Source organism: Dermacentor andersoni, chromosome 5 (assembly GCF_023375885.2).
Source record: "Dermacentor andersoni chromosome 5, qqDerAnde1_hic_scaffold, whole genome shotgun sequence".
NCBI classification, from domain to species: domain Eukaryota; kingdom Metazoa; phylum Arthropoda; class Arachnida; order Ixodida; family Ixodidae; genus Dermacentor; species Dermacentor andersoni.
In genome coordinates, this window is record NC_092818.1 from 162,959,412 (window position 1) to 162,972,289 (window position 12,878).

Consider the following 12,878-nt stretch of genomic DNA (forward strand, 5'->3'; position numbering starts at 1 on the left):
CATGGGCTGCCCAGGACTGCCAGGGACATCACCTACACCTACATTTACAGACTGAAATCAACACCTCTTGCAGTCCTGGACAGTCGGGGACAGCGAATAAAAAAGACCCATTGTTGCGGTGTGTGTTGTGTGAAAGTGAGCTCTGGCATCGAGTAGAAGAATGTATGCGTGCCAATATTGTGCTTTCTGTGGGCTATTAATATTGAACTAACTTTTCCACTTGCTTTAAGATTGTCCATTTGGTTGCCTGGGGTTTGCCTTGTTGCTTTGTGAGATCAAGCTGCCGCTATATGCTGTCCTTGCTTTCTTTTTGTTGCAGGCTGCCTACCTCTGCTTATACAACTTCTGCATGGCAGCAGCCAACAGCAGGAAGGAGACTCGCAGGAGAGCCAGACTGAACAGCGTCGAGTTGTGCGAGAACTTCGGCTACGGGCCAGCCAGGCACTGCATAACGTCGTGCACGCCCACCCCGATGACCGTCAAAGCCGCCGTGAGGCTCGAGTTCTGCGTCTCCTGGAGCAAATTCGAGACTTCTGCGACTACCTGCACGACCTTGAGGCATGCATCACAGAGCCCAACCAGAATGGTGAGTCTCACCAGCAGATATAGTGGTGGCGTAGGCTCTTTTCACAAAACTGATGTAAAAGGTTAAACAGTGGTGCCATCTATACTGCCCACTTCAGGCACGTACCCAGGATGTTTTCTCACAGGGGGCCCAACCCAAGGTAACTTTTCTGCGCAAATGGGGCGGGGGGGTACCTTTACTAGTACAATGTTATTAACGCCCGCCATTCGCCATAAAGGCGCATAAACCCGCAAAAAAGAAATGAAATAAGGTGTATCTCACAGGTACGCCTGTAAGATACACCTCTCCTTTACTAGGCAAACAAGGACTCGCACAAATGGACTTGCGCAGGAAGGAAGCGCAGGACGAACACTGCCAAGAACAGTTAAAAAAGCGAAAGTGTAAAATAAACATTTCTATGGTAGCATACAACTTGGAAAGAAAACAGCAGTTGACAACCAAGGCACACGGCCCACGCGGGGATGTTGCTCCACCAGCCAACCACAGAAGCAAACAAAATCGTCGTCATGCGGTCTTTTCAAAATGGCATCGTACTTTATACCTCCGGAGCGTTTGCTGTTCTTGAAGAGTCTTTTCATTGATGGAAGCAATGAAGTGTGCAGCAGATATGGACAAAGTGTATGGAGTCTGAGCATTTCACTCTTCAAAAGTCTGCCTGCCATGGTACGTTGCTTAGTGGCTATGATGTTGTGCTGCGAAGCACAAGGTCGCGGGATCGAATCCCGCTCCTGGCCACGGCGGCCGCATATTAATTGGGGTGAAATGCGAAAACACCCAGGTACTTAGATTTAGGTGTACGTTAAAGAACCCCTGGTGGTCCAAATTTCCGGAGTCCCCACTACGGCATGCCTCGCGGTTTCTGCACATATAACTCCATAATTAATTAATTAAATCTTCAAAAGTCTGCGGTGCAGTTCATTTCACTGCTGAGCCTGTTTTACTCATGAAACTTGACTGCCAACTGAAGTGCAACTTGACAAAATACTGCATAGTTGAAGCGAAGCAAGCATTTTATTTCAGTTCAATAAAGAATTAGGTATTCACCATTCCACTATTATAGGCGAGGGAGAATGTATAAATTTACGCACTAATAATTTTATTTTTGTGGTTGCCGCCAGATTTGGCTAACAGGAAAAGTTTGAAGTACGAATTATTTGCAGCCTTGCGGTAGGAACAGTGGCTGGCGGTTATGTGGGCGTGTGCGGGGTTGACTGCAGACTTGAGTTGTATCCGGCTATAGCAGCGTTTTTTAATTAGCTCTGGAAGAATTATAGAGGAATACACATTTGTATAAAAATCAGTGTCACAGTTCTTTTGGATCCCTCGTTTAGTGCTCTACCAAGTTAAGTGCCACAACCGACTCGTATAGTTATTTGGGAAGTTGCGTAACGACGCATGGCCACCAGTCCTGTACAACTCTGTAGAGCGCAGGATGCTGCGGTTCTAGACGTACTGCGCCCGCCGCGGAAGGTTAGAAAAACACCTATACCTATACATAAGCACAACAGAGAAGTTGCTATGTCAGGTGGCTAGAATGAGAACTGTAGAACCCCAGAGAAAAGACGGGGAATGCGGGAGATGGAAATTCTCCCGCCTCACACCCTCTCCCCTTTAGAAGAACCCCACCTATATATACTGTGGCGAGGAAAGCATACGTCGCCTTGAAGAAGACAAGTCCACTTGTTGAAACGTTGGCTCCTGCATTCACCTTGTTCACGTTTTGCTCAACTGTAGAACCGTCATTCAAAACACACGAAATTGTTCTCCACTTTTGGCGGTGTTTTCTATACTTCCTTTTTAAGTAAAAAGATGTTGATCCATAAATATTTTCATAAAGAATGGTTAAATTTGTTAATGTTCGCTTTTTCTTCCTGTTTGGCTGTTACCTTGGCTCTCTCCCTTAGTAGGTCACTTAATTTCTCAACTCCTTGTGACTCTTGTTTCCAGTTGCCAATTTTGCACGAGAAGTGCTGTACAATTAGGGAGAAACCAGACGAGGTAACGGGTGACAGTCATATTGCTTATAGGTTTAAGAGGAAGCTTTAGCTCGGGTGTTCCTATCTGAACACTTGTAAAAGGAGAATTCGTTTTTCTCAGCAACCACTGCACCAAATTTGACGAGCTTTGTCGCATTTAAAAAAGAAACTTAAAATTTAGTGACTGTTTGTTTCCAATTTTTGATTTAGATTGTCAATTTTTTATTAAGAAATTGGCAAGAAATAAAAAATTTTCAGAAAACAAAACTATCAATAGGGTTCAGGATTGGGCGAGTTGGTATTGCATTCTAGAACTGGTACTGCGCAACACACAAAGGAAGAAACAAGCCGAGCCGGCCAGATCTGGCCGGCTTGGCTTGTTTCTTCCTTTGTATGTTGCGCTGTACCAGTTCTAGAAAACTATCAAGTTTACAACTCTCTAACTCAGCAAGGAAAATAATATCACAATTATGTGAGTTGCATCTGATGTTACATCTAAAGGGACACCTATATATCTATATATCTCAGACAACCTTTATATATATAAACCTATATATCTCAGACAACATTGATATGTTACACATGAATCTAAACATATTCAGTAATATAAAAATATAGCTCTTGTAGAACCCTTGTACACAGCGTAACAAATTCACGTAAGATATAAATTGACATATCGAATTTGTCCGCTTTGAAAGCTCTAATGGGTGCCATTTACAGAACCGCGATATCTGTTTTTGATGCAGAACTATTAATTTATAAACTTTGTGCGTCTATTTTTCTTTTTCGAACTTCAACATTTTTGAAAACATTTTCACAGAATTCAGGCTATAAATCGAAATCCCGCTTCCATCAGTCACTAGAATTTAGCTTTCTCTCTCTATTGCAAAAAATTTAATTAAAATCGGTCCAAGGGTTATCTCAGAAAAGCATTTTCGTATTTTACACGTACTTGAATAGGCCGCGTTGGAGTTGGGCCGAGCTAAAGCTTCCTCTTAAGGGTTATTGCAGAGCTTGATGATGGACGCTGTTTCGCTTCATTTTATTTTCCGCCTTATCTAACCCATATCGCGGGTATATGGCTCCGAGGATCTGCCACCGTAGCGGCGAGCCATCACTCGAGGAAATGATGAAGCAAAAGGACAAGTTAAACGCAACTGGTGTTTTGTCCGGCCGCAACTCGTTTCTCGTGCATACAGACCAGCTGACTACGAACCAAATCCCTTTCTTGGTCCCTGGTTCAGTCTAAACAAAGAAGGTTGAACTAACGAAGCGACAGCAATGCACGTGACCGTTGAATAGGGGGTGACAACTGAACGCATCTCGAGTTAATCGTGCAGGCACCGAATCTATGAGGAAACTGCCCTTCACACTACAGGAGATGCCTATAACTACCGCCATCCAAAAGGAGTGAAAAAGGCAGCAAAATGTTGACTGTCAAATAGCTGTCAAGTCTCAACATTGATCTGGCGGCACTTTAGGAATGTGTGTGAGGAGTGGTGGCGTGGGAGGGAAGGGGGGGGGGGGGGGGTATGCTGTTTAATTTCGAAGGTGGGGGGGGGGCAGGCCCCCCCCTCTCCCTGGGTACCTGCCTGGCCCACTTTAGGCGACTGCAGTAAGCAGCATGTCTGACGTGTAGATGTGATTGCAGTGTCACAAAAATGCCACTTACTGGACAGTGTCATCACTTCTAGAACCAACTTGGAGCCTGATCGTGGCTGCTGTTAGGGCAGATTGGGGACTCCTGCAACTATGAACAAGGTGGGGGAGGTTATGAAAAGAAATGTTTTCCTTTACTTCCGAACCAGAACATATATGCACGTAACACAGAGATGCCACCTACCATCTTGTGGCATTGAAGATAACAACCTCAACATTTTCTCCACTTTTTCACAAGTACAACCACTTTGGATGAATCACAGAGTGTCCATGGAGGGTACAGCAGCCACTTAGAGGTGGGGCAGTTGTCTTATGAGACCGCTTACTAGCTGATGAGGGAACTTACCCATTTCTTCTTCCCATGGAGTTGAAAAAGGCGCCAAAGAGAAAGAAAGGCACTGTTCCAAGCATTTTTCAGTGCCAACTTATTAGTTCCTTTCGTGTAAAAGAGCAGCTTGGAATGATACCACACAATCAAGTCTGAGGACACCATTCTGGTGAATGATGACGCACAACCGATGGGGGAGTCCTCCGTGGTGTGGTGGCTGTGCTGACTAGATGTATGAATTTAGCCACTGTCAAAGCCACTAATTGTATTTTTTAAATGCAAATTAATGTTTGTATGGCAGCGTCGCATTAATTCTTTTCTTCTTTGTACGTTTTCATTCGAACAAGGGGATAACTGTATTTTCATTATCATATAGAGCCTTAATAAATATTTTATTAAAGAATGAAGTGACATCTCGAATTAAACCGCCCTGCGACCTGCAGAGAAGCTTCCAAGTAAACACCTGCCGTCAAGATCACTTGTCAAGGCCATTTAGTTGACCAATGGTTCTGAACTGTGGCATTACATCTGGCTGCACAAGAATCTTCACTCGTGGGCCACGTAGCCTTGGCTCTGCTGCATGGAACTACTGAAAAAATATAATGCTTGCCTCTTCTTGTACCTTTTGTTTTTCCTGGCAACAGGATCCACCAAGGGTGTTTGTGGGTATCCTCCCTCTTGAGACCTGGGCGGACAATCCTCAACTTCTGTCCATATAAGAGTTGAGCTGTACTATTACCAAACACACTGGGGGTGTCCCGACAACTTATCTGTGCCTAGTATGAATCTTCTTGCTTAACAAGCAGCTCTTTGATGGTGCCAGTGGCTCACTCTTCTACCCCGTTTGACTGTGGGAATAAGAGGCTGTTTGTCTGGTGCTTGAAATCATTGTCCATAAAAAACCTGGCAAATTCACTTTACAAGTACTGAGTGCCAGTGTCCTTCCTTACAGTGAGAGCAATCCCATGGTGTGTAAAAACATATTTCATTGACTCAGTGGTGCTCACTAGGTCTCTCATGTAAGAGTTTACCCCTGTTGTGGTGTGTTTATTTTAACGCAAGAACAGAGACAATTTACTGTCTTGAATGCAAATTAATTATCCACAATCATGTATGACCCTAGTGTGCATGATTGATGTTGAGGCACAAATAGTCCTGTCAGAATAGTAGGCCATGCCTGCAGTTTAAAGATAAATTGGGTTTTCTTATATTGCTGCCATGTGAGCACAGATAATCAAAGGAAGTTTTAGCATGGTGGACTAGTAAGTGCATTGTGATTAGGAGCTGACAGTCCCCTGTATTTATTTTTCAGAAGCTGGTGACCAGCATCCGGGATCAGCTATCGCAGCGCTCATGAAGCTGTCCTTTGATGAAGAACACAGGCATGCCATGTGCCAGCTTGGTGAGTTTTCTTCTGCAAGCTGTTAAGGGCACTAGCTCCAGCTTTTGCAGCATCTGTCACAGGTATCTTATGTATTAGTACTATGTTTTCTTGGTTGACATAGTCGGCAGAAGAGAAAACCCTTGTTTGTCATTATTTGGGATTTGATTCCTGGTCCAGGACATGCTGAGCAGTTGTGCCATTGTCATCTTGCTTTCCTTTTCGTTATTGTACCATCATCAGGCCAGATCACTGGCCCGGTGACGTAAACAACGTTTAACTGTGAAAGCAATTTAAAACTTACTCTCTTTGCTGTGTCCATCGATGTGTCCACCGTTTCTGTACATTGTTGTTGTCATGTTGTTATCGCGCCATCCTCGAGCAACCTTCTCATCCTCAGGTTAACCCTTGCCACACAATGAAAGAAAAGACAAACTTTGTCCACTACCACGACCACAACTGGGGATTGAACTCTTGCCCCTGTGGAAATAAGCAGTTGGAAGTTAGAAACACTAACCACTGCTTTATCATGCAGCTTTGTGCAGGGTTTTGTATGCCTTGCAGACTCGGTGTCTTTGCATATATTTGAGAGGACACAGCACACAATACCGTATTGGATGAAGACAGCATGTGCATGACAAGGAGCAACTTGTTCTTTAGAAATTAGGGTTGTCCATTGTGAGAGCCTGCTGCTGTGGAAGTAAATGAGTACAAAGCCAAAGGGCTTTCTGCATTGCATCAGTGAACTTCCAGTGTTGTCTGCATAACCCCAGATGCCAAAGTGCCCATAACAAGCATACAGAAACAAGCTCGTTCTATCAAAAGACATTCTGTGTAGACATCACACTAATGCTAAGATCTCGTGCAAGTTGCAGGAGCTGAGCTTCATTTTGGCTTTGTGTACAGGGTTGCATGAGACTCTTGTATTGTTTGTGTGGCGTAGCAGGATAGTCGTGAAACAAACACAGAAGGCCAAAGTGTTGCAGCCTTTTAGGTTCAAATGTGCTACGATGCGCGAACTAAAGGCGAAGGATAGCTTAACCCTTCCTCTGCTGCTGAAGAGAGTCATTACTGGAATTTATGCTGATATAGCCGATGGCAGGTCTAGTCGTCATGAAGTCATGTTTCTGGAAATCGCTTGGAAATTTGGTACACTTTTCACAGTTTTCTTCAGTACTGAAAGGTTTACGCTATACTAGTAGGTAGGCTTGACCTCTTCTATGGAAAACCACGCATACAAGTGTTTTGCATGCTCTTGCATTTGCTGCTCCCCTGTTGCTGGCTGCTCACAAGTTTAGTGAAGCAGGACAACATTATGTTTTATTGTGATAGCAATTCTATGAACGCTCGAGGTGCATTCCCGCTGTCATCGCCAGCGTCATGCTGTCCCGCTATTGATGAAAGGGTTTCCAGAGATGTGGCTGCAAAAACGATCAAGCAAAGTGAACACATCGTCAACACTTCGCCCAGTCAGCTTGGTGGCACAGCCAGAACAGTGTCCTGCCTTTCGCTGCAGGCATAAGCGTTATGCGCACGCACACTACAAGCACAGTAGGGTTCCTGCTGAGCTGCTTGTATGTATGGAGTATGTACTGGTCTGAGTGGAATGGACAGTAAACACTAAGTTAATGTTATCTAATATTTTGCTGTCGATCTCATGCATGTTCAAGATATGCCTACAACACCACTGGTGGTGCACCTCATCATGCCAGTGTTGTGAGACACCTGGTAACTGCCAGGGCACTGTTCTTGCTGCCCAGCAGCAGTTGCCCTGCATACTGCATTGCATTAGAACACCGTCTTAGTAGTTCAAGGGCGACGCGAAACCTTGCTATTACTGCCAATGCTTTGCCTTGTGGTTGAAACTGCCCAATTTTTTCCAGTTGCAGTGTCTTTTACATTGGCAAATGTTTTATACTTTGGTACTGAAGGCTGAGAAACTTCAATGATCTGCATGCTTTAAGTAGTAAAATTATCTTCAGCTTACAGCTACATGCAAGAATAATTGCCAGATAACAACAGTAGCCACATTTAAAACTTGAGCTTGCATAATTGTACTGCACTCTGACTCTTGAAAGTACTATGCCTGAGAAAGACCATGTTGTAGTCTGTAGGATTATCGGTGATATTATATGTGAGTTCTCAGTTCTATAGACCTTTCATTGGGTGAGGAGGAAAGGGCACACAGCGAGCCTTTCCTCCTCTCTGGCTTGTGCAATCCGGCGAGGCACTGCTTGAAAGTATTGCTGTCGTGTGCTGCAGAACAATTTGGAGATGCTTAACTCGTACTTTGTGAAATTTACGCAACGTCCGTCCATACAAGGGGAACCAGTGTGTGTAGGCTTTTGGTGCATCAGGAACTACAATGTGCGGAAATATCTCTTGGGGGCGCAAACATGTGATGCGCATCATCAGCCGGGGTGTGTGTACATGTTGTGAGCTATTTTGGGTGCATCGGTTTTAACGCAATGAGGAGAACCGGCATCTGTGTGCTGCCAGGAAATGGAAAATCTGCTCAATATCTGACCGCTTGGCGTAGGAACTAAAACATAAGAGTGCTTTCTCATGTACGGCCAACCTAAGGCAACCCCGAAACATCTAAGTGCCAGGCGCTATAAAATATTTGTGGTATACCGGCATCATTCTCACATATTTTTTCAAGTCTAGTGGACTTGAAATCACTATGATATGTCTACTCTAGCCTCCTGTATGAGACCGATGGTGCTGCTCAGCACAGCGATCACTGCGATTGGTGAAATAGCATGGTACGTATATAAGCTACATGTTTCGACATCACCTTTTTTTGCCCTAGAAAGCCTTAATATCAGAGAGGGATCTCATAAAAAGAACGAGACGGCTATTTGTGAGGACAAAATTTCTGTAATATGGGTGAGTGTGTCGTAGAGAATGGGATGAACAAAATCGAAAAAAAAAAAAAAAAAAAAGAAAATTAGGTTGACATCCTCTTTCTCAAAAAAAAAAAAAAAAAAGGAGAAAATGGGCTGACGCTGCAATAAGACCTTGCATGGTCATTCCACACAACATTTATAGATCTTTAAACGTTGATGTTACATGCTTGGACCATGCGCTATACAGGGCAAAGATATCTATAATCCGGCATCTACCACCGCTTCGGACGCTCGCACAGTTCGTAAACGGTCGCTTTGCTGGACAAGTGTAATTCACACTGTAAGGTATGCTGTCATTACTAACCAAAACTATTTTATTCATGGGTGGAAACCACTTAAACTAAACCAAGTAGTCCCAAAATGTAATCTACAGCTAAAAGTTTGAACGCTTCTCAAAGTACAATAGCACAACTTCTACCGTAGCAGAATGGTACCCGTGCTGCTACGATCATCGCGTATGTTTCATTGCTCCTAAACAGCAGCTGAAACTAAAGGAGAATACTGATATAAGGTCACATTAGTGAATAGAATTTTCAGTAATACACAATTGATCTCCGAGGATGATTGTGGGCTCAGACACATGTGCACACATCGCGCTGCGTGCTCTGTCCACCTGAACGCCAGCAGAAAGTTTGGCCATGCCGACTTAAACCACTTCAGCATGTCTCACAGAACCATTTTTTATGTAGAAGATGCCACGTCACACTAAACACATTGCGCGGCCGTGAAAACAAACACCAAGAACCAGTGCCGAGCGTATACCTGACATACAAGATGGAGCGCTCGCCCAAGCCAGCATGCCAACTGCCCATAGATGGCGCCACTGCATACACAATATGGTGGCGCCCATGAAAAGAACAGTCTATAGACCTACACGTAGAGTGCACCACCTATAGAAGCGCCACTGATAGCCACCTAGCGGGTGCTTCCAACAGTATGCTCGGGAGCAGCAGCAGGCAACAACACAGCTGAAGCTTGCGGCTACAATTCCTCCTTTGCTCAGGCGCCAGACTGCTTCTTCTGTGGTGACAGCCACAGGGAAGAAACTCTATGGAAGGCCTCTATGGAAGCGTGCATGAACACAATGTTACCGATGTTAGGGACAACCCGCTCCACATATGTGCCAGGTGCATCCTGCAATCAAACGCAGGGAACCCCACTTACATGAAGTGGAGCTCATGTTAACTAGCTACTATGGTTTCTTGAGTAATGCGTTGTCTCGAGTGTTTTGCTTTTTTAAATTCTACCCTTGCCATAATACTGCTTCTGTACATCAATAATAGGCACATGTCGTTAGTGCAGGCTTATATCTCAAACAAATCCGCATGGTGTGATGTCTGCACATGTCATAGGGATCTTTCTGCTGATAAATAATTGGGACATTGCCAAATAAGTGCCGTCAATGTTGCCTCAAGAAGAGCAATTGCAAATTTATCAATGGAAATGTGTACACTAGTCAACGAAGTCACCAAACACATGAGTTAATGAGAGCCTGAGTTCGCGATGAACTGCCATTCCCGCTGCAGTTTTCACAACTTTAAATTCTGTAGGGGAGCTGCTTGGAAACGTACAAAGCTAAAGTCTGACAAACTTTTCAGTAGTGTTTTTCCTTTCTTTCTCGAATGTTACTAGAGAGAGATGCCACATGATATATTTAAAGGCAGATCAATGCCAGCCAAAGTGGATGGGCGCCGGTGGCATGGCCAGGCTTAGTCCCCTGCGGCGTAAGCAGTATAAGAAAGAATTTAGTTGAGTACAAAATTCACATGCAAAAAGAGACTATGTTGTGAAACAACCAAATTACTCGGCGTGGCAAGTCTGCTGAGACAGCATCGAGGTGTGATGACTTCCCAAACGTGACATTAACTTTTCAGCGAAAATGGAATAGAAATACCATATGCAGCAACTATTAGCAATTCTTGCCCTGAACTACTTATTTTCTTAATGCATTTCTCAAGAAACTGCAGTATCTAAGATGTCCTCAGGCAAAACTTGCCTGGTATCATTCCGATAGGACACAACGTGATTTAGACCCTTTACAAACGAGGCAGAGAGAACCTTGCACCTCAAAAAAAAAAAAAAAAAAAAACCAACAACAACAACAACAACAACAACAACACTTATGCACAAAGCAACTAGCAAGTGTTCGACATGCATAAAGCCATGCATAAAATAGATGTAAAAATATGAAGTGCGTAAGAGCTGGTGCAAGGATTTACTGTGCCGCATGAAACCAACAATTTCAGTTCTTGCAAGCTTCAGTAGCTTTAACATACAACACGATGCACTCGTGCAATCGTGCTGCCTAGATAGCGCAATGCGGCAAAGGAGAAGCAAACAGCATTCAGAACTTTAGCGAAATGCCTTTAAACCACATGCTGCACTGCAGACGAACTTCGTCGCTTACCCGTTTGAATATCATCGGGTAGAAAAACACCGACACGATAAAAGAAAAAATGAGAACAGGAAATTTCTCGCCTAATGGCGGCGATCCATTGCTACCACTGCTCCCGCTGCTGAGGCTTTGCAGGGAACCACATCGCTGGCACGTTTTTGCTGGTATTTGAGCACCCCACTGTGCAACAATTCTTCTTCGACATTCCTTGAAGCTTTGGCCACCCCCCACATGCAAAGGGTGTTGCTTATTTTGCTCTGAAAATGTGAATAAGACAGAGAAGCACGATCGGTGACGCCAAAAATTATGGCACACGGCTGCCTTCTTTCCTGAGCGCACTTTGCAAGGCCGCCACCAGTGGCGGGTCCATCTGTGCGCACTGCGCGTATAGACCTTGAACTTAAGTGAAGCATTTTTGCTATGTTAATGAACATTCAGTGAATCTGGTTGTATGGTTGATAAGAGGCAAGAATTAAGTGCTTACGTGTATTAGACAAGACAGTTTTTATTAAATGAAACTATGTATTGTGACCATACACACGAGACAATGCAGTTGAAATATTTAATGTTCATCCTCCTCATGAACATCTGTATGCATAAGATGACATCTGTGTGTATTTATGACTGTTTGTTGTGTACTATGCCAAACAGGAGGTCTGCAAGCAATAGCAGAGCTGATCCAAGTGGACCAGACAAGCCATGGTAACACAGCTGAGCCGAGCTGTGTGACATTGCGACGATACGCCGGCATGGCACTGACAAACTTAACCTTTGGGGATGGTACAAACAAGGCCTTGCTCTGCTCCATGAAGGGCTTCATGCGTGCCCTAGTCTCACAGCTGCACTCACCCAGTGAAGACCTACGTCAGGTATTGGAGGCTGTTTTTACTTTCATTGCAGTGTTCGCAAAGGAGGCTTTGATGGAAGATTGAACATAAACACTCAGCCAGGTAGATTTAGACGTATATTAAATACTTGTGGGTGGTTGGTAGTTGCGGACTGTCAGCTTACATTATCTGTGGCCGTTACCAGGGGTCACTGGTCAGGGGTATAGCATACCGTTGTCCTGTCCCGGTTGGGCAAATTCTTTCTTAGCTCATGCTCGGCCAATTATTGTCTTTTACTGTGGCTGCAGCTAAGGGCTGAAAATTGGGTTTGCCTTGTCCATCCAACCTATCCGTCTATTTCGCTACCCTGACAACGACCATTGTTGTTGCCGATGACGAACAGTGACGACCTTTATTATTGTCAGGCCACCTAATTATTCTCGGCTGCCTCCACAGCATGTTTAAAAAGAAAGCATCATCACATCCGCCTACAGTAGGATTTGAGCCCATGTCAGTGAAGCAATGTGCATTTTAGAGTCAAGCATGCTAAGCACTAAGCTATTGCACAACAAGAGTGCTTGGCAATTAGTGCAAAGCTTTCCATTTCACACAGACTATGAGATCAGTGGCATCTGTGCACGCATTGCCAAGGCCAGAATGAGTAGACGAGAATTGCATGATGTGCATCGTGTAGAAATTGTTCTTGACAAGATGGTGGTCTGTTGGCGCGCACTTCTTCATTGTTATGCTCGTGAAAACAGCATCGGTGGCACAAAGGACGCGTACATGACAGTGATGATAATCAGCCTCAAATATG

At 44.3% G+C, this 12,878-nt stretch overlaps 1 protein-coding gene across 3 annotated transcripts in view; it reads left to right on the forward strand.

Moving 5' to 3' along the window:
- Positions 1-12,878, forward strand: part of LOC126531538 (uncharacterized) — a 141,546-nt gene that overhangs the window by 103,903 nt on the left and 24,765 nt on the right. For all 3 annotated transcript variants that reach the window (XM_050179086.2, XM_055071240.2, XM_050179089.2), the window contains 3 exons: positions 320-586; positions 5,862-5,951; positions 11,886-12,103. In XM_050179086.2, the coding sequence (XP_050035043.1) occupies positions 320-586; positions 5,862-5,951; positions 11,886-12,103 (575 nt within the window). The remainder of the gene's footprint in view (positions 1-319; positions 587-5,861; positions 5,952-11,885; positions 12,104-12,878) is intronic.